Source organism: Opisthocomus hoazin, chromosome 2, assembly GCF_030867145.1.
Source record: "Opisthocomus hoazin isolate bOpiHoa1 chromosome 2, bOpiHoa1.hap1, whole genome shotgun sequence".
NCBI lineage: Eukaryota > Metazoa > Chordata > Aves > Opisthocomiformes > Opisthocomidae > Opisthocomus > Opisthocomus hoazin.
The window spans coordinates 23,477,274-23,502,953 of record NC_134415.1 but is presented as its reverse complement, the minus strand read 5'-3'; the positions used below and the strand labels follow the sequence as shown (position 1 = coordinate 23,502,953).

The 25,680-nt window shown below is 37.8% G+C and overlaps 1 protein-coding gene across 1 annotated transcript in view; it reads right to left on the bottom strand.

Moving 5' to 3' along the window:
- THADA (THADA armadillo repeat containing) overlaps positions 1-25,680 on the bottom strand; it is a 170,004-nt gene that overhangs the window by 109,292 nt on the left and 35,032 nt on the right. The window contains exons 24-28 of the mRNA XM_075412893.1: positions 23,756-23,869; positions 22,496-22,618; positions 21,733-21,824; positions 2,390-2,479; positions 841-972 (exon numbers count right to left, since the gene is read on the bottom strand). Coding sequence (XP_075269008.1) covers positions 841-972; positions 2,390-2,479; positions 21,733-21,824; positions 22,496-22,618; positions 23,756-23,869 — 551 coding nt within the window. The remainder of the gene's footprint in view (positions 1-840; positions 973-2,389; positions 2,480-21,732; positions 21,825-22,495; positions 22,619-23,755; positions 23,870-25,680) is intronic.

Genomic DNA, 25,680 nt, shown 5'->3' with positions numbered 1-25,680 from the left:
GCTGTGAAGAATAAGCAGACAGCTATTATTTTTTAACATAAACAGTAGTTTAAAATAAAAACTGGAAGATCTTAGGATAACCACAACTTTATCTTGTTTCACTACTAAAGAAGCAAGATTAAGTACGGAACTTTCTCACCCTATTGCGCTGAAGCTTTCACACAGATAGCAAGACTTGCTCTCAAATACCGATTATGCTCATTCCTCCTCACCCAACACAGCCCTGTTCCCTTATCAGGCTCCCTATCCCACACCAGTGGTATACAGAAGAGCAAAAATATCTGCTGAATATCTTGATGTAGCCACCACATAAATGAAAGTTACACTGTATAAAAACTTGAAAAGTCATCTTAGAAATATATTAGATACAGGGTATATCCATATATTTACCTAGCTATATATGTATATACATGGATGGATAGGAAGATATATACACACACATCTCCAAGTCTATGTATTAGTTATTACGTTTCTGTTTTACGAACAATCATTCTGCAGGACTGAAAAACCCGTAAGAAGTTTGTACAGAAAATCTTGCATTGCTGAAGTCAGTCAAGGTCATCAGTTTTCATCTACCTTCTCTGTGGCAGCAATCACACTGTACAGCGTTTACAGAAGAAGATTTACAAACTAGTCACATCAGCATGAGCTGAAATGCTTTCTAATCCCCCAAAACAAGCATTAAGTAACATAGGGAAGTCCAACCAATGAATATCAGTTTTTCCTTTAAGAATTAAAGCTGAAGAGAAGCTTAAAAAGGTATTTAATAAAAAGAAATAATCCAAAAAGATTCAAGAAAGAACGCCCATCATTTGAAAAACCACCACAAAATCACCTTACCTTATAATAAATGGGACAAACGGTGCCATACCGAGTGCTGAGTAAGTACCATCCATTGGAGATGGATACAGCCTTCCCAGGATTAAAAGCAAAAGGAACAGGCTTGGATGGATTTTCAACTCTTCAGCTTCACTAAATAAAAAAGTGATGAGAAGCATTTGGTGAAAAAAGCATCCTCCTTCATGCTAGTCTTGAAATTCCTCCACACCCAATACCCTTCTGCATTTCTGGTTCAAGGAGGTATGCTAGGCTGGTCATTGCAAGAAAGCGCATCCCTGCTGGGATCAAACATGGAGTCCAGTTCTCCTACAGCACCACTGGGGACCCTGTATGAAAGCACGTAAGGCTGTGCTGCCTTCACTTTCCTACATTATCTCAAGTCTCCTTCATTCCTAATAATGGCGAGCTGTCTTTTGTTTTAAATAACATTAAAATTGGTTTTAATTTATGTTATTTATTAACAAATAATATTAAAAATGGCACAGACAATGTTTCTCTAGAAATTCAGAAACTGAGAAAGCTGAGTTACAAAAAGATGGTTAAAAAAATCTTTTTTTCAGTTTGGAAGGAAATATGTATTTAGTAAATAGTACGCTTTATTAAAAAATAGTTCTTGTCATTGACACTAAGTGGGTACTATCCATACTGTAAAAACAATCAGAAATCCAAGTCCACATCAACACTTCTCGATTTAGTTAATGATTAAGATACAAGCCTTGATCTGCATTGAAAAAAAAGGATTAAAGGCCAACATTTCAGGCAGCAGCTTTCAATCTTATTCAGTTTAAAGACTTCCCAAAATTTTCCAGTGATGACACTGTCACCTTTTGAAATGTCAGGTAAAGCAAACTGCTGCGCAAAACACATACACCGTCTTGAAGAGCAGAGACTGCAAAACATGTAACAACTGGTGAAACTGCTGCTCCCAAGTATCCACCTCAAGCCCATTAAACAGACAGCTGAACCTCACCCATAAATCAGCTGCTGAACTTCCACAGTTTATACCGTAGCATTTTAACAAAAAACAAAGTCAGCACTGGTTTACTTTAAAAGTTCATGAACCTGGGCACAACATCATCCCAAACTATGTCATCTGCATTGATCAAACTGGAGCTCTAAGCCACTATTTGTGGAGTCCTTAAAAAGCAATCAAGGACCTTCCCCAGAGTCAGCATGTCACAGGCCGGAAAGCGTTCGCTTAGGGTTACATGAGGCCTATGATTCTGTATCACTTTAACACATCAAGAGGTCTCATTGTTAAACAGGAGCCAGTCAGACACTCCGTTTCTGTCTTTCCCTGAAAAACACATGTTTCTTAACATCTGCTCCTAGGAATGCAGCAACTACTACTCACTCAACAGTAGTTCATACTCCAGAGACTTACTCCAATGTGCAAAAGTTACAGGAAAAAAGCCTTAGCAAGAGACACCAGTAGAACTATATAGAACTACACTGATGAAAACAGCAGCATTATGGTATATGTGACACAACTCAGTTTAGCCTTTTCATTGTACTTTGTATTTCAAAACTTTCTCAGACATCATCTTACCTGTTCAGAGTACGGGTTGCAACCTCCAACTGCTTGAGAAGAAAAGGATAAAGACTTGGAAAACGAGAGAAAAACTCCCTTCCTGTCATTCTGCAGAAGGGAATGAAGAAGAGTTACAATAACATTCTGTAGTAATCAGTCACACTGAAAATACCAGTTTACTTGCTGGATTTCTGATGCTACAGTGAAGTCGGAGAGCCAGAAGAACCATGCACACATGATGAACTCCTTTCAAACAAGGCACAATGTTTGCATTAAAAATGACGATACAGCGTAGCTTACACAAGTTAAGTAACTCTGTCGGTACATGTGCATACTAACACTTTGTCAGCTAAACTGGTCAGGCCTTTTTGGGAAGAAGGGATCTTAGCCCCTTAAACACACTAAAAATAAAAGATACAGCAGCTTAAATTCTGTCACCTTTTTAACAACATTCTGGTTGAACAAGAGAAAATTACTCTTACTTTAGTATGTCTCGTATACTAAACAGCCAACCAAATATATTTACTAGGCATGTACTAACAGGTGCTCATATTTTACTGACACTGAAAAGCATCCCAGAATAGTAACTCACAGAAGACTTGTAAAACGCAGTGGCAGAAGCGTCTGATGTTCCATTAGCCCTCTTTACACAGCGCTGCTTCCAGCACATGGCAGTGGTGGCATTTCCAGGCCACGTTTTCGCTAGTGGAGATGGAGCAACCGCATTCAAAACTGAGCAATGTACCAGTACCTATTGAACTGATCCCTAGCCAGAATTAATAAGGCAGCATAGCTCAAGCCACAGCAGCAAATCAATCTGAGCTAAAAAGAGCGAAGTAGAAATCTTTTGTATTTGTTCATTTATAAACTGTTGATCAGATAAAGGATAGCTTCACGGTTTATAGGAAACCACTTAGCATCCTCTAAGCAAGAGCCACTAAAATGTTACAGTGGGGAGGTTCTAATTAGACATATATGCTATGCAGATAAAACAGACTTCCTTTAAAAATAAACAAAAGGCCGTCCATTTAGAAGAAGAAAGCCAACTGCAGAGTGTGCTTGCCACATGGATCAACCAATATAAATAAGTACATATTAGCATGACTCCAATGAAAAGCTTCCGACAAGCAGACAGATCCGGGTCTAGAAAAACAGTATGATGAGATGGCAATATTGAATGTGTGTGAAAACAAACTTGCAAAAAAAAAAAATCATGCAAGAGTAGATCAGTACATGGCAAGCATCAGCACAGCTTCTTCCAGCACTCAGCTAACATAACACACTTTAGCCACAGGCCACAGAATAAACACAGCAAAACCAGATCGCTAGATGGAAACAAGTGTTCGAAGAGGTACAGGAAGCTTTCTCCAGGCATGCAAGAACAGCACAGTGAATTGCTGTAACTAAAAGCATGACCAAGGATTCATGCAGTAGCTGTCATATCTACAAAGAAAAATTCAGTTAAAAAATCTAGATGGAAGCATTCGAACTGTGAATGAATATAAACCAAAGCACTAATGAGGATGGTTTAAAAACATCAATACTGATAATCACTCGTTATTTAAGCAGGAAATACCCATGGAGTTTCTTCTAACAGCTTCTTCAAAACAACTTCGATTTTTTTGCACATACATTATGTAGCCAACTGAAGATGCAAAGCCAGAGACAGCACAAAACATAAGATCTAAGTGTATCAAGTCAAACAGCCCATCTTACTGAGTTTTCATATGTAAAACATTAAGAACTCAGCTTTTGATCGGTGGGGTTTTTTTGTTTAGTAATAGGAAAATGCTGTGATGCTTCCACCTCTTCTGCCACAGAGCACATCAAGCAAAAGGAGAACTGGGGTTAAGTTTCCTGTGGAATGAAGGTCCACTGGTTAGAGCCTTAAGAGAGGACTATATGTAAGTAGTATCTCACACACCTAGTATTTTAAACAGGCCCATTTTTCAAGTATTAAAAATTCAGTAGCCAAGTTTGAATCAATATTAAATAACCGAACTAAACAGCCTTACAAAGCCTTGAAATTCTTTGTAATTATTGTGGTTTCATGAATCTTTTTGACAGTGAAAGAAAACAATAACTACTGAAGTGGGTAACTCGCATAACCTCCCACTTGGTTTACTGCTCCACAGGTTACATGGGGGGAGAAGGCAGTCTAATCAAAACCATTAACCAGCAGTATCTGCAGAAAACATGCCCAAAGGCACTTCCAGAAAAAAAAGAGACGTAACTGTCTGAGCAGACTTGTTGTTCAGGGATGATGTAGCAAAACAGCTACACAGAGTAAAACTTGGAGGTATTTAGTTATTCCATTTTTGATTACTGACCATATTCCTGGAAACACGTATGCATTATTAGGCATGCACAAGTATTTGTGTACAGTAACTGAGAATGAAACAACAAAATAATGCAATGCTTCTGCTTTTCAAAAACATTCATGACACTAAGCCACATTTTCTATTAATTTCATCAAAGACTATACTGCTTTGAAAAATGAATACCAACACTTTTAAGATTTGGCTCATGCACGTTAGGGATGTAAACACTCATGCATGCGCATACTCACACAGATGTGAGTTAGGCTTCGTGATTAATAAGCTATTCATATCTTTAAAAGATGATAAGTCCTTGACATGCCTATAAAGGAATCAACTAAATGTGGACTAAAACAATCCAAAAATCATTGCTAACAGTTTTCATGAAGCAAACCTCTTCCTGCTTTTCTAAGAAATATCTGACAAGGAATGATAAGTTTAAATTAAAAATATAGATAACTATCTTTCCGTTAGTCACTGACACAGTTCAAACAGAGATTTTTGGCAAGGTAGCTACCATAATTAAATCTTTAAAACCAACATTTTTCAGATCACAGGATTTTACATCTATTCACCCTAAAACATGTTTATTAGAGAAGTAACTGGGAAGAGCCTTAAGACACTAGTATTTTTTCCCACGTCCAGCTGAAATTATTTTTCTATTGCTTCAGAGCTCATCTTTGACAGTATGTTTAACCACAGGCTCTGTAATAGTATTTTCTTTTTTCCTGCTAGCAACCCAAAGTAGCACAATTTCACAATCCAGAATTTCAAATGGGATTACTGAGATCTAAACAATGGACTAGTGGAAGGTTATTTACTGAAGTAGGAAGTACAGTAATGAAACAGAAAATTTATCAGTGGGCTGATGATGCTTAGAATAAAATCCCTCTCCCCAATGTAAAATGTCATTTAAGCATATAATTAAAATGATGCTTAATGTCAAAAGGTTGAGAGATAAACTAATGGAAGCACCCGTATCCTCCTAAATTCAATTGCAAAAACAATGTGTATACCCATAGAATACTGTGGTACATAAATAGGAAGATGCAATATTTACACCTCATATACTTTGCAGTTTAATAATATTAATACTTTGTCATATGCAAGCAATTCTGCAGAAAAGCCAGATGACTAAATTAGAGTACAACCCATTCATACAAGGTTTCATTTTGATGGCTAGAAACAGCAGTCATGTTTAGCACTTGTCAAAAGAAAGACTGACAAAGAGTGTTTATGTAGAAAGGAAGACATATATGAGTTTCTTTCCCATTTTCACTCAGGTTTCCACCTGAAAAGATGTTGCATTAACAAAAAACAGTCATACAGAGGTATCTTCGGTACCATGCCATACAGAATCCAGCTACACCCACCACTCCTAACTATTCTCTGCACGGCCTTGAGTCAAAAAACTCCGAATTTTGTCTGCTCCATAGTCTATTTCTGAGGGAAAGAAGGTTGTGATGACAGCAAGAAAGATACTTCACAGAATACAGGGTTCATATAAATCAGCAATCAGTTACTCTGAAGGTATGTGATTCTACAAAGGAGAGAATTTAATTCCTAGCAGTAACCATTTGGAAGACAACAGTGAATCATAGCTAAGTTAGCAAAAATCAACAACTAGTTGTAGTAGTAAAAATTAAAAACAAAAAAATAACCCACCATAACTGAAAGCAGACTGTAAATCTATAAAACTTTCAGGAAAAGTCTATCTTAAGCATGAACAAGAATACAGTTTACAGTGTTGAAAATGTTTCTCCAGGAAAAATGCAAAAAACAGTTCTACTTTTCTCTGAAGTAATCTAAAACTGAAGCTCTTGCTATACTCTTGATTGTCCGTAGTCTTTCCCTCCATTTAGCACTGGTTCTTTGGCTTTATCACTTTTCAGAGTAGAACCTAGGGGGGCTTAAAGTAAGCTAAAGATCATGTACTTCCAAGTTTTTATTTAATCTGCTTTGCTTGTGAAGACATTCAGTGTAACCAAACTTCTAGAACCAAATTCATAAATGCTGCTGAAAACTGTGACATCTCCGGTCATTACATATTATGTCTGTCTGATTAGCAACTTAATGCTGCATAATGCAAGGCTCAGCATCTATGTTTATATAACCAGTGTCTTTCTAAATAAATACTGCTTCTTTATGCATAATGAGTGTGTGAATTATTTAACTGAATTTTAAAAAATACATTTAAGAATAAAACCATGGATGTTACAGTGTTTTTTTCAGCTGTGCTGTACACTTTAGAGAATAGCCTAGGAGATTAAAATTCTGCTGTGACACTGGGGCATACGTATCCTTTTACTGCAACATGTGTCAAAGATTACCTGTTTCTGTTCTTTCATTTATTTTTCAGAAGAAATGAAGGCTTTATAACCTTGTATGCTGCTTTTAGTAACTGCCAAAAGAACATTTGCAGTAAATATGCTCATATTCGAGTTTAGTATAGGTGAGATTTAGAGACAACAATCTTCTGAGGGCAGCAAAGGTCTCTGGTGCTCTTTTTGAACATAAATATTGCTAGCATCTCAAGTAAGCTGACAAATGCAGTCAGATCTATGACAGGGGAAAAAATAGTATTTTTAAAAAGGAAAAACAGACCTGGAATGTGCAAAAAAACAATATAGACAGACACACTTAGAGATCAAGACCAAGAACGTAGTTTTCATGAAGTCACGTAAGTCCTCTTAATTGTCTCCAGTAAAATCTACTCTTGCTATACCAATCCTTAGACTGGAGTCATAAACCAGAATATGTCAGATGATCCTTTACGTTATGGAGCAGTAATGCAGAAACAGAATCCAATTTACTGCGTGCACTGCAAGGACAATTGCTGCTGAAATAATTAAAAAACTAGGACTTAATTTGGCAAAACTGTCCTTCAAAATGACAGATTTATAAAGCTAATCCACATTTTTCATATTTCCTTCTTTTGTCTTCTTTAAACCATGAAAAAAAACCCACAGTGCAGCTTAACTAGACTAACCTAACTAGACTAGTTTTTAATTGCCCATTTCGACATACGTGTTCTTCCCCTGACCCCTATCGCTTGCTAAGTAGTTAGATCCTATCTGAAAATATATGAAGTTTATTCCCCCATTAACAAAGCTAACGTCAGAACAATAAACTTAAAATAAATGGAAAACACCTTCTTCAACTATACAAAAAAGACCAAGAGAAAAATGTATGACGTTGTTTCATACTGATGTTATGGTAAAGACCAAAGCAAATTCAGATGTGCTTTAAGAAATATATTAATCTGTTGCTCCTTAAATAGCACTAAAGAATAGGACCACCAGCTGCATTTCAGGACAGGACAACTAACAGTAATAAAGGTACAGAAACCAGAAACTGAACTATCCTAACTGAAGGGGAAGCAAAAACTTACCACATTCAACTCAAAGGATAATTTCTTATCTTGGATTTTAGAACATAGCAAGACAGTGCAATATTATACAGTTAGGGAAGCAAACACCTAACATTTTAAATTATTCAAATGTGCTGGAGAACGATTCAGAAAACTACTGACCTTTATGCTGGCCTCAAGAATATACAGAAATTTAGGAAAAAATAGACTTGAAAAACAGAACGCTTAGAGATAAGGTAATAAGATGAAGTGGAATGAAGTGCAATGTGCAAAACTGTTAGAAACTCGATTGCGCCAACCTCATCCACACCTTACCCAAGAATGGTAAAAATACTTCTACACAGAGGAAATAAAACAGTTCTTGTCACACAAGTCTCTTGAATGTTATCTCAACAAATGAAATGTTTGAAATCTACAGATTTTTTGCTCAAAGTTTGCTTCAAAGTAAAAAGCAGGGCAGCTCCAGCTCAGAGCAGAGCTCCAGTTCTCACATGCTTCCTCCACAGCTAAAAAAACCACCGACTTCCTGTGAGATACAGCAAACAGCAGGAAGCAGACAACATCCTGCAATGCAGTCTGAGGAGACATCTACTCTAGGTCCACAGTGAAACTACAGTTTTGGTTTAACACATTAAACTCTAGTGTAAGCTCTATGAGTGACAGTAAAGTATTTGATGTACTGCAATTAGGGTATGCTATTAGACAAAATGGGTAAGTTAGAGAAAGACTTTAAAAAGACCCAAAAAGAACATGTTTCAAGTCAGTTATTGGTGGACCTAATCTATTGTTGGGACCAATATTATGGTCCGTTTAATTGAAGACCACAGTAAGAGTTAGGAGCAGCCTAACGAAAATTCATCAATGAAACAGAAGTTATGAGGCAGTGTCTGTAGAGGGGGAAGATTAAAATACTATGAAACAAAACTAGCTATCTTGAGAGCCAGAATACTAGGACATGAAATTAATAGCAGATAAAAAGACTGGATATATAAGGGCTAATTAAAAAAATGTGTTACAATTCAGGAGCTCATCAGCTGGAAATAGCAAAAAGATCCAAGTATATCAGCTGGTACATTGGATCCCTCATCAAGAGGACAATGACAGAGGACAAGTGTGATTCAGTAGCACATTAACCCTGATACAGCCAGTACAGACAAGGAAGTACTAACGTCACCCTCCAACAATCGGGTAGGACATAAGCTGGAATAAATCACAGCTAACTTTCATCTAACAGAGATGCTTACAAAAAGTTGCTCATATGACCAAGGGAATAGAAAGCAAATTTGCCAAGAGGATATTTAAAAACCTCAGCTTGCTTGGTCTGGCAAAATAAATACAGAGTGGATATATGACTGGCATCCAAATACCTCAAGGGAAGCATCAGGAGGGAAAATAATTACTTAAAATAAAAGACAATACTGGCATAAGAACAAATGAGTATTAAATGGCCACAAATAATATACACTGCAAGTTAAGTTTCTAATGATCAAAGCAGCAAGACTCTTGAGAAGTTGTACTTTGGAAGGTGGCATTCAGGGAGTCTTCCTGCAGAAATAGCGAGAAAAAGAAAATTGTTTTTAAGATGTGACTTGATCAGTTTATAAAAGGAACAGTATAGCAAGTTTGTTTATGAAAAGAACTGAGTCAACGTACCATCAGGACCCTTACTACCATGCGCTCCTGGGATTGTGACATGCTGATATGCATGGAAATTCCAACCCCTTCTTAAAGTTAAAACACATGCAGTTGAACTGTTGCTGATGAGAATTACATAAAGATTAGCAATCGGTAATTTTCAAATCTCACCCTTGAATCAGACTAAGACTGGATGCAAGCAGATTCCAAAATGCACACTGGATGAGTATGGAAAAAATTGTAGAACTTCCTTTCAGAAGTTCCAGGCACTCAGTAATCATCCTTAAAATTATCTCCTTGTATTTCACTCCTTTTTAAACAAAATTGAAGTCTGCAGCGTGTTTCTGGAAGAGCGAACGGGTGGCTTATATATTTTTAAAAAACAAAAACCTCCCAAAAAATTGCAGGTTTCACTTCACTTGAGAAAAGAGCAGCAGAATCTTAAATTTATCCTAAGATGACCCCATTACAGTCAGCTCAAGGAGGTAAACTTCAAATTCCAGGGCAAGCACCATAACTGGAGTTTGGGAAGAGAGTCTAAACACTCCTGAAAAGCTCCAAACTTGACAGGTTTCAGAGTTTCGTGTCCATAAAGAAGTGAAAGAGAAACCAATCTAAAGAAACTTGTCCATACACACAGAGAATTCAAGAGTCTGGGGAGCACTCAAGCAGATGAAACTCAATCAGATTTGTGACAATTAGTAAAACAATTCTCATAGTTTTAACATCATTCTTGGAATCTGTTCTTTCTTATTTCTTAGGGAAAGCAGTTAAGCTACATTTTTATTAAGGCGGAAAACTTTAAAATGGAGTAGAAAGTGCTGTACTCGTCAAATAGGTTCAGCTTCACTCAGCTTTCTCATTTGGAAGCTGAGAGAGTACAGCTTGGATAAATAAAGCATTTGGGCTGGACCACCAGGCCTAAAGGGTATCAATGGTTCAGTGTTTGGTTGTTGGCTGGTAACCAGTGGAACACTCCACAGGTCAGCCCTGAGGCCCTTACATCCCTCAACATTTTTATCAACAACTTAGTTGATGAGATAGAAAGCACCCTCTGCAGATCTATGGACAACACTGAATTAGGGCGAATGAATGAAACACCACACAGTAGTTCAGTCTAGACAGACCTTGAGAAATTTGAGGCTTGGGCCAACAGAAACCTCACGCATTTCAGCAAAGAGAACCACAAAATTTTGCACCTGGGATGAATAACCATGAGCATCAGCAGAGGCTGAAAACCAACTGGCTCAGTAACAGCCCCACAGGAAAGAACCTGGGGGTTACAGTGGATGCCAAGCTCACTACGAGCCAACAGCATATCCTCACTGCAAACAGGGCAAACCACATACTGGACTATGTTCATTAGGATGAACACGGCAGCAGATCAAGGGAAGTTATTACCCTTCTCTACCTGGCACAGTGAGGCAGTACATGGAATCCTCCACCTGGTTTTGGGTTGCCAGGTTCAGAAGATACTAGAAGAAACAGGAGAGGGTCCAGCAAACAGCTGCTCAGATGCACAGGGCCTAGAAAACACGCCTTATGAGATGAAGGTGAAGGTGCCAGGTTTGTTCCATTTGGCAAACAGGAGGTCCAGGGAAGATCCAACAGCACCCTACAATCACCTGAAGGAATCAAAGATTAGAGAGCCAAACTTCTTGCAGGAAAAAAATTCTGCACTTAGAAGACGAATGAAGCATTGGAAGGTGTTACTCGGCGTGGCTGTGAAATCTCCATCCCTGGTGGTTTTTAACTCATCCAAAGCCACTGCTGACCTGATCTAGTGTTGCTAACAGTTGTACTTTGAATGGGAATCAAGGAAACAGGATCAAGAGATCCCTTTACAGTTTCTATGATTCCACTTAGCTATTTCCCACTCCAGCACCAGGGTTTTAACCTTGTCTGCTTAACAGATCAGTGTTCCTGTATTTGTCTTCCTGTATTTGTTGGCCATCACTAGCTACTGCAATTACAGTAAACAAAAGCTCCTGCTAAGAACAATAAAAGTCTTGAGATCATCCGGTTTTCAATAAGTTAGTAACTTAGTTTTTAGTTCAGCACAAAATATTATTTTTGCCACAAAGTACACTAGTATTTAAAACACTAGCTTGATGTGAAATAAATATAACCACTTAAAATTTTGTTTAATTCAGAAATAGCATACTTATATGAAAGCTCTTGATTAGTAGTTCCTCTGGATGACAACCAGAGAATCACCACCATTCTTACAATAGCAACAGGCAAGTTCCTTTAGAAATAAAGATTATATATACATTTTAAGAGTTCACTTCAGATAGGTATGTTCATTAAAACAAAATTAAGAGTTAAATTCCTGAAATCCCATCCTGTCTCAGGAGTTATGACAAGCTGCTTTCGAACAAACATTTTACATGCATAAGAGAATTTTAGCGCTCCCATAGAAGACAAAATGGCTATGTAATTTTGGGGGCAGGCCTGAAAAGCCACAATGAAGCCTAGAAAAAGCAATTGTAAAAAAAATGGTGCGATACATCAGCTAACAAGCCCAAGAACAAGGATATAAGAGATTATTGCATATTTGTTTTTCTAGACCTAACATAATACAGGATATCTCTTCAGTGACAAGAAGAGAAAACTTTTGTATAATCACATCAAATTAGTTACAAAAAACAATTCAGATTTCATTTTTACCCAACATGAAATGAAAAGCACTATGAAGGGGAAAGAAGAATTATTACAAAAATGTGGGGTTTGCCCCTTCAATAAAGATATGGTGACTTTGCACCTTCAATAAATCTAAAATTTGTTTTGTTAGGAATTAGAAAATACTTTAGTCCCAGAACAGTAAGCAAATAGTTTAAGTTCACTGACTTGAAAAAACATTCTTTTATGCTACACAGCCCTAAAATAAATACTTACAAGGAACTAAGAATATGCCACTATATCTTGGTTTTCATTTTCCTTCAGATAGAAGTGCTAGAATAAACATTCTTACTGGTTTACGTTGCTGTGTTTTTATGAGGTTAATAACTGAAGTGTCAATCAAGGTCTGTATAAATACAGGAGTTAAATACCTTCTGCTTTACAAGCACTTTTATTTACAAGAGAGCTAGCCAAGATTTCCAAAGGACTGCATGGTCTGGTTTGCTTTGATCTCTTTTAAGTACAAGTTTCTTTATACCTCTTGTTTTGCTATTTATTATACTCTTTGTGTAACCAGGTACGGAAAGAGCACCTGCATAGAACAAATACTTCAGGAAAAGTGTGACTTGGAGGAATAATTATACAACACACAGTTCACTAAAATAACTTGTGAAGTTCTTTCCCAAGAGCACTTTTGTTGCTACACTAGTAAGAGAAGTAAGCGTGCAATGGGCTCAGAATAAAAATAGGGGAACATCCCTTAAACTCAACTTCACAGATACAACTTCGTACTTATATCAACACATTAATCAACACTCAACTTTAATCTTCATACACAAATGTGTCTGTACATATGCATGTATATAAAAACTACAGAAAACATAGTTTAAAATAAAATATATATTTTACATATTTTTAACATTTTTTAGAAAGTTGAACTGTGTATATGCATGAGTTTGCACGTCTGTACATACATACGTACATACAAATATAAATAAAGAGATATGTATATGTCTCTAGAAAGTCTCCAAGAACTCCGTTCAACCACTGCCTATGTAAGTATTACCTTTAATCTCTTGCCACAAATTAGCACAGTGAATTTTACCTCCGAACAACCCACACACTTTCTCTCTGTCTGGGAGCATTCTGTGAAGAGTAACTGCTTTTTACTTCGTATGGTGAAGCTATGAATAAGGGTTGTGTACGTTATACATGGAATAAAACAGAATAATTGTATTGATTCATATTAATGAGAACTTTTATTGCTACAGCAGAAACTAAATCATCTACTCATGTGGTTAGGTTTACAGTAATTTCTGTTTCGTTGAATGCATTTTACTCATTCGGTAGAAACTAACATTATGCCTTTAAGTTATTTAAAACAAATGAATGGACTAAAGCTACTTCAGGCCAGCATGTATATTTTCAGGATGTTTCACTTTGAGTACACTTTCATTCATGTCACTTTACTGTGTTCATCTTCCAGTTTTCTGGCGCTGACTTAAGACAGCATGTTATGAAGATCCCCCCCATTCAGGAGAGCACAGATACAGATTCGTATACCAGTGCTTTAAGTGTGTGATCAGGTCCCAAAGAGTTGACTTGGATTTATGCGTGTTAATGACAAAATAAAACCTTGAAGTAGAAATGGTTCTGTAGATTTTCAGCATTTCAGGTAGATATACACATCGTATTCCTAAAATCAGCAGAAAACACATAGACACAGAGCATCCTCAACCTAAAGGAGAACAGTCTATATTTTCTGCTACAGGGGATTTTAGATAGTTTTATCTTAGATTTGTAAAACAAACAGAATAATTGAAGTCATGACACAGAGGGAAATAGATTTCTTTAGGAGCTTGTTTTCAATTTGTGTCTGTTTCTGCACAAAACTTTCCTGAATTTTACATTCATTTTACAAGTTAATAGCACCTTATCATCATCACTCCTATAATAAAGCCACTTAGAAATAGGAAGCCTCTTCAAAATTATGTTTAAACAAGCATATTATTATTGAACTATTAGTCAGTAAAAGCCGTAACGGTTATCTGTGTCAGCCTGAACTTTTGCATGTTTTCTTGAGGCAGTTCTGAGATTAAGTCTTTAAATCTGTCAAAGTCAATTAAAAAAAAAAAAAAGAGCTAGAGTATTAAAAACAAAAAAGTTGAGGAAAATAAATGTGGCCTATTTTTGGCAGACAGAAGGGGGAGGGATTTCTTTTTAACAAAAACAACCCCCTTACAAGACAATGTACTGCACCAAATCCTTAATAACTACTTCGCAAGCACTCACTGGAACAACTCAGGTGGCATGGAGGGAACATGCTGCAAAAAGTGGCACAGAAGGAACTAGAGAAAAAGGATCAGGGGCATTTAAATGGCTCAGTCATCTCATGAAACCTCACCATTGCTGACCTGCTATTTCAACTGAAAAGCTAGAGCAGACCAAGGCTGCCAGAGAAAATCCACCACTAGCGAGATCCAAGATAAAGCAATCCCAGCCCTTCCCTCTGCAGCACACGGTCCAAGAGGCACAGAGCTCAGAGGCCAGTTTTGTGAATCAAGCCATAGTTGCGTTTCCCTGCTGGAGCCGTCACAGGAGGCTCCACACTCTGCTGCCTCACCCCTGCCATTCCTGCGGACCCGCCACTGCCGTCAGCATCCTCTCGTGCATAGCTGTACCTCTGCTGGCACACAGGACTTCTGCCAGTGGTGTGTCTCCAAGTCAGCACTGAGTGTTCATGGGCTAGAGCCCTTCTGAGTATCACCTCTAGTGAAACTCTTCTAAGGGCTACGTGATTTTACGACACTGATGTGCCATTACAGCTTGACCACACTAGTGCCACCAAAGTTTCTTTCAGCTTACCCCAAAATGGTACTGTCCACTCCTCTGTGGGCAACACAGACTCATATCAGAGCCCAGTATGATGCACTGCAAAGGTCTGAAAGTTGCTGTTAAGACTGACAAAACATCATTCATGCAGAACAGATTTTTTTAGCTGTTAAGTTAGAAATACTGGAAGTGTTAGCCTGCCAAATGTAAAACATTCAACATGTACATACAATGTATTTTATGTACTTTAAGCTACAACTCGAGTGGTTTAGTAAAAAAGAAGATAATACCAGATTCATTTTATTTAGGAATAATATTATGAAAAGAGAGGTTTGCATTAGAGCATTCAATTTGCAGTTTTTTCCTCTAACCCTTCACAGTCTAAAATGCAATTACTTGCAGTCTTAAAAATCTTAATAGTTATACAAACCCTAATGTTAAAGAAAAAGTACATGTCCATTTAAGAGGAAAAAAAAATCAGCTTAGTGTTTTTAAAACTTAACTTGGTTTTACTCAGTGACCTTCAAGTGTGCAAGCAACCACTTACTGAGGAGTGCTGAACACTCAACTCACAATAAAAACAAAGCAAGCAGAGGGCAGTCGTGCATGTTGACTGCCTCACAGTTAATAGTGCACCTTCAAAACCTCTTTATACCTACATAGTTTTCATCTTATTATAAAGATAAAGCTTCTCCTTTCCAAGTTCTTCCAGTTATTAATATTCATCAACATTTACTGAGAGCTATTAATGAAAATAAAGACTTAAAGAAGGACTATGCAGACGGCAATTAAAGTCATTCCTTTTTTCAAATACATCTACACCAACATTGAGAACATGGCAGCATTCATACTCAATTTCCTAACAGCGTGAATATTTACTCCACAGATAATGTGTTAAGTTGATAGCTAAGTATTTTTCTGCATATGCATTTTCCCTTCACTAGATTTTAAATACAGAGGAGGTTTCCCCTCCCAAAATGCAAATATATACACCAGTTACTTCATGCAAAAATCACCAGGTTGCACTGTACCATTTCAGCCTTGCTTTAAAAAAATCCTGCTTTTCAATCAAAGACTTGAAGCTTTTCCTTCCTGCAATCTCCTCCACCAAGGGGAGAAGCTAAGGAAATTCTCCCCATCCCTTCTTTTAACCCAAGCCTCTACCTGAGGCCATTGGCTGTTCTTTGAGGACTTTGAACATTTGTATTCCAACTTAAAAAACTCCATTTTCAGATACGCCAGGACGATTCTCTTTTATTACTCTAAAGACTAAAGCTTGTCTTAAGTCAAATGGCAAATTGCCTCAAAGACAATTTCTGCTCATGGTCATCCTCTTAAAAAAAGCTAAAAGCCAGAAATACTACGTATTTCATGAGAAGAGTCTTGCCTAGTACCAAGCATTAGCGGCTTTAATTAGCATTGCACTACAGACCAAAAAGGTCTCTGATATATTTGTGTGTGTATAGCACTGAACTACAGACCACTAGTCTGTACTCGAGTATTATATATACACATATATATAGTGCATATATACACACATATATTTGTGTGTGTAAGAACTTAGGTGAAACTATCACTATTACTACTGTAACTCATTTGGGCAGATTTCCTCTACGACAAGAAATTTAATTACGCATCAAAATTAATTTCAGATAACTTTATATGTAAGTTATTTTGACTTTCACGTACAGATCTGCATTAACTATCACAACATATATTACATTTCATTTTTAGAATCTCTTCATCTCAAGACATCCCAGTTTTTCATGTGATGAATACTGGAGCCCACAATCAACTAGAGCAAATACTTACTTCAGATGATTTGCAATCTGTAGCAACACTAACAGGGGAAAAAAAAAACCTCTGTGAAAAAAACAGAATTATTAAGCGCACACTATACCCCAGCTTCTTGAAGAATGCATGGAATCACCAAATCTACACTGTAAAATGACTGCATAAGAAAACTGGCAATGGCTATTTAACCAAAACACAAGAGGCAAAACTCATCAGCCTACAGAACTCGCTGCCGTTCAAACTCCTACTTCAATCAGTTTGCATTAAACCAAGTGCAGTGCTCGGGCCTTCCACGTGCTTCCGGGGTGGCCAGCGGTAGGCCATGCCGGGGACCGGGGCACGGCAGCCCCCTCTCCCCTCCGAGCCCCTGCTCGGCCAGCCCCGGGCAGCCGCAGCACCCGCAGCACAGCAGCAAGCATGGCAGGGCAGTGCGGCTGGGGAGCGGGTCGCAGCCGGGCACAAGCTACCTAGGCAAGCTAGGATACAGACCTAGCATCCTCCAGCGATGAAGTGCAAAACCAACATCAACACCTGTGCTGTGAAGGGCTTGGCGAAGGGGTGGTTATTTTCTCTAAAGCATGACGCAACGTATCCATACAAAGCACACTTTCTGTAACCAAATATAAACGGGCTAATTGGGAAGACTCCTTTCCAACCCTTCCTCACTACTTCGTATTTATGTGGCTAGAATTTCCTTCCTAGGCTTGTAGATTTGAAATTATCATAACATTTAAGACAATCGTATTCCTAAATCAAGCATACAAAAACTAAACCTCCCTACAGGTAACTGGACCATTTTTAAAATGTCAGTTATCTGGAATTCAGAGTATCATTTAGCCAAATACACAGACACATGTACACACACACACACACACACACACACACTTACAGCAGCATCAGAAGTTTGATACAGTCTTTCTCAAAGAGAGAACCCAGAGAAAATTTCTTTGTTTCTAACTTTCTTTTTACTAGAAAAAGAAAGCTCAACCTGTATAGTTGCACGGACCACTGCAGTCTTCATACAACTTCTCTCTCTTCTACTTGTAAGAGCTGCACACAGTTGTTATTTTTCAAGTACTAATTTTCCTATCCATTATTTCCTTGCCCATTCTAAAGTGAAAAAGATGCATCGATTATTTAATGAAATCTAACATACTACGATTGCATCTCCTGTAGAGCATGATGTGGAGTAGACCCTTCAAGTTCCCAGTGAACCCTTAAGAGTGAAGTTTGGCATCCGCCCGGAGTTCTGCTCAAGAAACCCCTCTCCTTCACTGCCCCAGTTCTCCACTCCCCAGCTGTGCCAGTACAGCTGTTGATGCAAAGATGTCACAGAGGACCCACAGCACAGCCCCACTGACAACTGAACCAGTACAACCAAGCAGTGGGAGCCATGATCTGTAGCTGGTAATTTCTTCAGCCCAGGTCTCCTCCAACTATAGACCAAGTTTCCAGAGAACTGACCTTCTCTATAGCATAATCCAGCACCGCCTTGTCCTCAGACTGGAGACAGACAGTTCTGGCTGACCTTCCTAATGCCCTTTCAATGATCACAAAGTCCAGTTCAAATGCTTTCTTGCCTCTGTCCTCCAGCAGGGATGGCCACTGCAGATGTAACCTAAAAAGTCTGCCAACAAAGTTAGGCATCCTTTCACTCTCTTAGTCACGGAGTGAGGGGGCCCTTTCACACGGTAGTTTTACTGCAAACACCCAAAATGACATAGGAATGTTTGGAGGTAACAAAACAAAGAAATCAAAACAAAAACCCAAAGCCATCATTGTTTTGCATATGCCCAGAAAAAAACCCAAATCAGGTTACTGATCAGACATAGGTTACAGTCAATGCAGTCATTGACCCAGTGCTTCACAACTGATCAAGACCATCAAACAATGGACCACCACTGTGCTGTCACTATGCAAACTCCTCAGCTGCATGGCAATTATAATGTACAAAATTAACATAAAGAGGGAATGGAACATAGCATCAGCAGACTAAGTCAAAAAAGACATGATAGGCCTGTAATTTTTGTATAAAGGATTCTATCTGTGTATTTTTACTGAAGATAAAAGAAAAAATGGGAAACATAACACAAACTTTGTTCAAGAAACATGACAGTGATGTTAAGTTGCCAGTACTGTTCCAACAAAGCTTTCTTCTGGACATCTACACAAACTCTATCAGTTTCATAGGAACTCTTCTTGAGGAAAAAAAAACAGAAAGTCCATCCTTTTTTAGACAGATGCCCAGAACATCCCAGTAATAAGGTAAATGCACAGGAGAAACAGATTTAAACCCCAATCTAAAATCTGGCAAACTGTAAACCTATGTGAAATCCTAATGGTGGCATCAGAGAGTTGATCTCTGTGTCCGCCCACAGACAGACAGATAGAACACCCTGCAGGCAACAGAACAAGCAGCTCAAGCCCAGATTACTTTCACCTAAGGTCCTACGGATGCAAGCTGCTATAATGCTAGTGCTTTTGAATTAAACTGCCAGATTTAAAAGTGGGGGAAAAAAATTACTGTTTTAGTATATATATTCTGTTCCGGCAAAACACTGAACACACCATGTTTCCAGCTCCCAAGCAGACATGCCCAAGCGCAGCTGCACCCCAGGGACATGGCTGCAGTGAACTGTGCAGCGATGGTGACACCTCCCGGTGCCAAACCACCGAAACACAGACCTCGTCCCAAATACAACCTACCTTAAACCCACCCGTGGTGTTGAGAGGAAGCAGCTTTACAAACGAAATAGCCCAACAACGCCTACATCATTCTCCTCGCAAACTAGCATCTCCTGTAGAGACAGGGGTCAGAAACTTGAAATCAAACCACTGCCTCTGTTTTAGTACCTCCTGTCTGTCACTGACCTGTCTTCAGAAGTGTTATCCCGTTCTGTTTTGTGGTATTGACGCCTACAGGTGGGGAACAGTAGAACTGACTACATACGATGTGTAATGCAAACTTGCTAAATGACTAGACGAAGAAAAAGAAGCCAGCCCAGCTTTAACATCTTTTGGTCAAAATGACTGCAATGAAATTACTGTAAACAAAAAGCTTCAGAGAAGCAAGGCAACAGTGTCAGTTACATAAAAATTAACATTGCTTTTAATTAATTCAATCATATAAAAGTTTACTCTCCTTCATCCTGGTATTTCCCATCCCCAACAGATGCTCAAACGCATTACTTTCTGCAGCTTCACAAACAGAAATCTCCTACTACGTGTCTCATCACACTGCATGGATGTGAGAATCCATTCTGCATGGATTTGAGAATCCAAGATCGTGTGAGGTGTTTCCCTAGGATACAAACTTAAAAAAGCTGAGATACGTATTTCTTTCAATAAGTGCTCAAAATAAAAAAAAAAAAACAACACAACTTTAAATGCTGTTAGAAAAACAAAGGGAGAAAGCAAGGAATGAGAAACACATTTCATTGCTCTGCTTGGCTTTCAGGGGTTATGGGAGTGAATTCCAGGTTTGGGTGAGAAGTGATTTGGGTTTATGACAAAGCAGGGATAATTTCATTCAGTAGGGGAGACGACATTTCAAATTATTTTTGGGGGAAGAGTTATTTTCTATGGGAAATCTCCCTCCAATATCCCACCTGTATTTCTTCCTCACATTCATACACCCATAGTAACTAATTTTTCAAGTGACACCTGATATTAATTATTTCAAACAACTAAAATGGCACCTATCTACCATTTAGCAGATGAAAGACTAGTACCATCCCAGGACATTCAGTTTCTCATGATGTGCATAAAAATTGCATTAGCTACATAGATCAACACTAAGGAACCACCATATAATAAGTAAAAAAAAAAAAAAAAAAGTGGAATTTTTGAAGGTAAATCGTAACAACTGCCTTCTTTCAGAAATTACATACCTCGTCTGTAATCTGAAAATCCATTAGGAATTTCTGAAATGGTTACCATAGTATCCACAGCGCGACCACTCTATGGCCACGCAGACTCACCCAGGAGCGCTTTTCCATGAGTTTATTCTGCGTCCAAGGTTATTTTCACATCCCTACAAGAGCAGGAACCTCAGCTACAGAACACAGGGAATGGGCATGCTTCATTTGCTGCAGAAGCTAAAGTGGCTGAAGGCCAAAGAAAACACGAGGGTGCTTGTGCACCAACTGGAGGGCGCAGAGAAACAGGAATGCTCAAGAGTGGGGGGTTTTAAGAGTCAGAGGAGAACTGGTTTTACATAAGAAAGTGAAATAGTAGAGGATGTGGAGCAGGACTACAGAGTTCAAGGGCAGAATCCCTTGGAAGTGAGGCAGCTTCGCAAGCTGCAATTTTTGGAGCTTGGAGGAAAGAGACATGAAAGAGGGACAGGGTGTTCTAGAGTAGGAACACTAACGGGAAAAATCTCAAATTAGTAGAGGTGAGATTATCTTCAGGCCTGCTCTAGAGGTAAGGGAACACACATGAGACCATTGCTTCTCTTCTCCTTCACCCCCCACCCCTTGCTGTCAAAAGCAATAGGGCTAGTTTGTGACCATAAGAGAGACTGGGCATTTGGTAGAGCCGCTGATACCAAAACCTCTCAGAAACATTCCTCTTCTGTGAAATTGCACGTGAATACAAACTAACTAACAGTGCTTAACAGCAGGTATTTTTGGCCCACCACTTACTTCTTGGCAGCACAGTTTAAGAAAAGCTAGATGTTTTTGTAACATCATGATTCAAATATATTCATAAAGCAAGCAACATTTTCAAATTGTTGTTGGCTAAGGTCATGTTTTGCAAACTTACAATTGGTACCAAGTGAAGCTTACCTATTTTTTTTGGAATTTTCATCTTTCCCTCTTTTAACCCCAAAAATTCTCGTAATCAGAGCACTAAAAAGAAGTGTAGATGAATTTCTTACCTAAAGAAAAAAGAAAAGAACATGAACTACGTTTTAAAAATCCCTTTGAAAATGTACTAGTATTTCTATAAATACGGCCATTAATGTACATTCAAGAAGAACAGCTGAGTGAAGGACAGGGCACACCTACTGTTCAGAGGTCAGCACACGGAAACTGTTAATTCAGAGTACCTTTCCTCTTAATTAAGACAGCACTAATAGAAACTTCAGATCTTTTTTTAAATGTCCATCTTTAACACGAGGGATAGCATTCACCTTTACGTACGGCAGATCATTAAACATTCTACCCTAATATGCTATAAGGAATACTATCTTGTACTGAAAAACAAAGTAAGGGTTAGAATGAATGTAAACACACTCCTTAGTAGTAAGGTTCATTGACTCAATATTCAATAGCCAGATACATTTTTATCTATGAGGTAATCTTTGTCCCTACTTTTTGTCAGTATCAGTGTTCACATTGCAGAAAAATGAAACAAAACCAAAAAATGTGACCAGAACTATAACTTTTTTGCAGGTCTACATTATTCTTTACTATACCTTAAAATATTATGCCCTGTAACGTTCCAGAAATTGTGGTACTGCCATTTACAAACATGACCACAGCTTCAGTGAACAGCACCGCTCTACATTCTGTTTAATCAGAGAGGCGAAGGTAAGAATGAACTTACTGCCCAGACAGGTGACATAAAACCTAGAACTGCTGCTTGTATTCCATCTGCAACATAAGGCATGATGTTTTCACCTAAACGTGTATCCCTAAACAGTGCCCGAAGGATATTTAAAGCATGAACCTGTGGGGGTAGAAGGAATACAAGAAAAATATATATTAATTGGAAAATAGCTTCAATTTAATGTATGCTAATTACAGCAGTGAACATGCGAAACAAAAATAATTCATATGCACATTTACATCACTTTATTTCCATATTAAATACAAGAATAGTGCTATTAAAACATATATTAAAACAGTGCAGCAGTAAACACTATTAAAAACAATTACAGCTCAGAAATATATTCCTCCAATAAGTACAGTCCAAGCATTGCAAGTGAAGACCAGCATACTTTTTTCCTTAGCTTATCATGGCTGTAAAAATAACTTTCAAAGTTTCAAATCATCTTTTCCAACATTCTTGACATGTTAAAGATACTGTGAGAAAAAATAAACTACAACTCACAGGAGGACAATATTAAGCTAAAACTGACAGCCAGGCTTGCTTCACCATATGGAGCATTTTCTGATATTTCTCTACTCTCTGCAGGGGAAGGTGGTTATCTGTGTAGCTTCACAGACTTTGACAAGGCTATATAAATTTATACCAGCAGAAGATCTGGCACAGCCATTAGAACATACTTCTTTGTATTGTCAACAGATTATGGCTTGCACTTACAAACGGAAAGATTAAGTATTTGTTAAGAGTATTCTGAAGATAAAGATCTTGACTTTAAAATAGAATTTTTATATATTCCAAATGTATATATTTAAGTTTTAGAAGTTACTAAGTATGCATAAAATCACTTTTCATATAGTATTTTACTGCATAGAATATGATTTATGCAACTCATTTCTTTAATGTAAACAATTGCTTGCTTGTTAATTTCCTTGTAAAAAGGAAATTACTTATCTATTTGTTTAGAAATATACGACAGGCAGTAAACTGATCATGTAGTCATATTAATTTGAAATTTATATTTGCTGTACTAGAAAAAAAACAACCCTATGTAATTATGCCAAATCCATTTTTAGCATCTTATGCACTTGCAAATTCCAGCGACTTCATAACCTCTGCACACACAAACATGTTTTAAAATCTAGCTACAGATAATAAAAACAAAATATCCTTATTAAAAATGCACACATTTCCTTAACTGCTTGAAGTAACACAAACAGTTTTTTGACATTTGTCTTCTGATGAGAGGCTGTATTTTACCTGTGGAACTACACTTGGTGATTCGTTCAAAGGTGCAGCCAAAGATATCAATTCTTTCATTGTCATTTTCAGCAAATCTGTTTTGCTCTTCTTTGGTTCTGAAGCTAACAAAGCCTACAGAAAGTTTAAAAAAAAAAAAAAAAAAAAATCAATCAGGTGTTTCTAGCCACTTTTGTTTACTACCAGTTCTGTTCCACGTTCATGTATTTCCCATGTTCTGACCATACACAAGGACTAAAGAAAAAATTGCAAAAAAGTAAGTTTCAGTTTTAACTCTTAGTTTTGTTCAAAGCCTCTTAGCATTTCAGGAAGAAAACTTTCTTCATGCACTATCCATTAGCCTAAGAAAATCTGCTTGTATATAACAGATGATAATTTATCGCACACCAAAAAAATCACAGTGTTTATTACAGCTGAAGAATCTACATATTATACATACTTGCATTTCCTAGCATGGACTTTTATTTTTAGTGTAATAATATATGCATTTAAGATGACACAGGCCGGCCAAAAAGAAAATCCTGGTTTGCAAAACAGGATAAAACAAGCAGCACAAAGTACTCAAATTTAGTCCTCTAAAATTCAGGACTGGAGTTAAAACAGTCTTTCTCTCTCCGTCTAGTAGCTCTTGTTGAATTTGTCCAACTTAGTACAAATGGATAACCGTAAATCACTTATTTCTAATAAAAAATGACTATCCATTTGTGTTTTGGGACCCAGAGTCTGTTCAGCATCAGTCCGAACAAGATATTTAACAGTACTTTACATCACATAAGAACAACTAAATGGATCAACTGCAAGCCAAATGAAGTATAAAGGTTAGGCAGAAACCCAGAAATAGTCACTGTCAGTTTAGCAGTACCTTTAATGACGGGAGAAACAGCAAGGGAGGGGAAAATAAAAGGAAGTATTCACGAAGCATAAAATAGAGGAGAATGAACTGAAGACTAAAATTTCATACCCTAAAAAACATTAAAGCTGTAACTAGTATTCTCCCACGATTTCCCCATCCACTAATTGGAGTTGCACCTTTGTACTATTAGGTAATAATATTTCAGTTTTAAATAGGTCATTTAAAACGCTCATAACCTTAAAAATTACACATTATCGTTAAAACAGATGTGTTTTAGTAAAACAAGGATACATGTCACAGGAAGCAGATGGCAAAGAGACCACACTGAATCTCGATTTTATACGTTAATAAAATAACCTTATTATAGTACTGTTAGGATAGGCATTACCACTTGTATTTTTATTATCTAAATGCAACATGCTGTTTAAGGCTTAATTCATTTTCCTGAGTGCTACAGGCACATTCAGAACTACTGCCAAAGAACACTATCGCCTCTCTTTAAAACAAAACTACAATTTGAAAATAGATTATTTCAGAGTAATCCCAACGTTCATTTCAAACCCTCTCATTAATTGACTAGACTAACTTCCAGAGCTGTCAAAATAGAAGCATCTGACCTGTTTATCCAAACAGATATGGCACAGCACAAGCCCTGCCATATGGACTCCGCATGTAGGCCAACTGCAGACTACACACATTTGCTGCAATGGGATACCACTGGGTCCACCCAGTCCTCACATTAGACTGGGTAAACTTTTACATGAAAAATGTATTCAAACCTGTTTGGTTTTTCACGTTCTCAGGACTAACGCTAGGTAATGCCCACTAGATTCAAACTCTGTGGTGTGAATGGGAAAAACAGAAGACATGAAATCACCAAATTAATTTTGCAGACAACTTACAGATATAAAAAGGAAAGATCTTTAACTGCTGAAACTGAAAAGGAAAAACGTTCCAGAAACCAATGCCCTACTTCTGAGCTCTGCTGCCTAGCATACACATCTAGCAAAGCCAGGAGCGGGCTGTGACTGACACCAGAGAGGTCAGACAGAAGCAGGCTGCCTCAACTTTC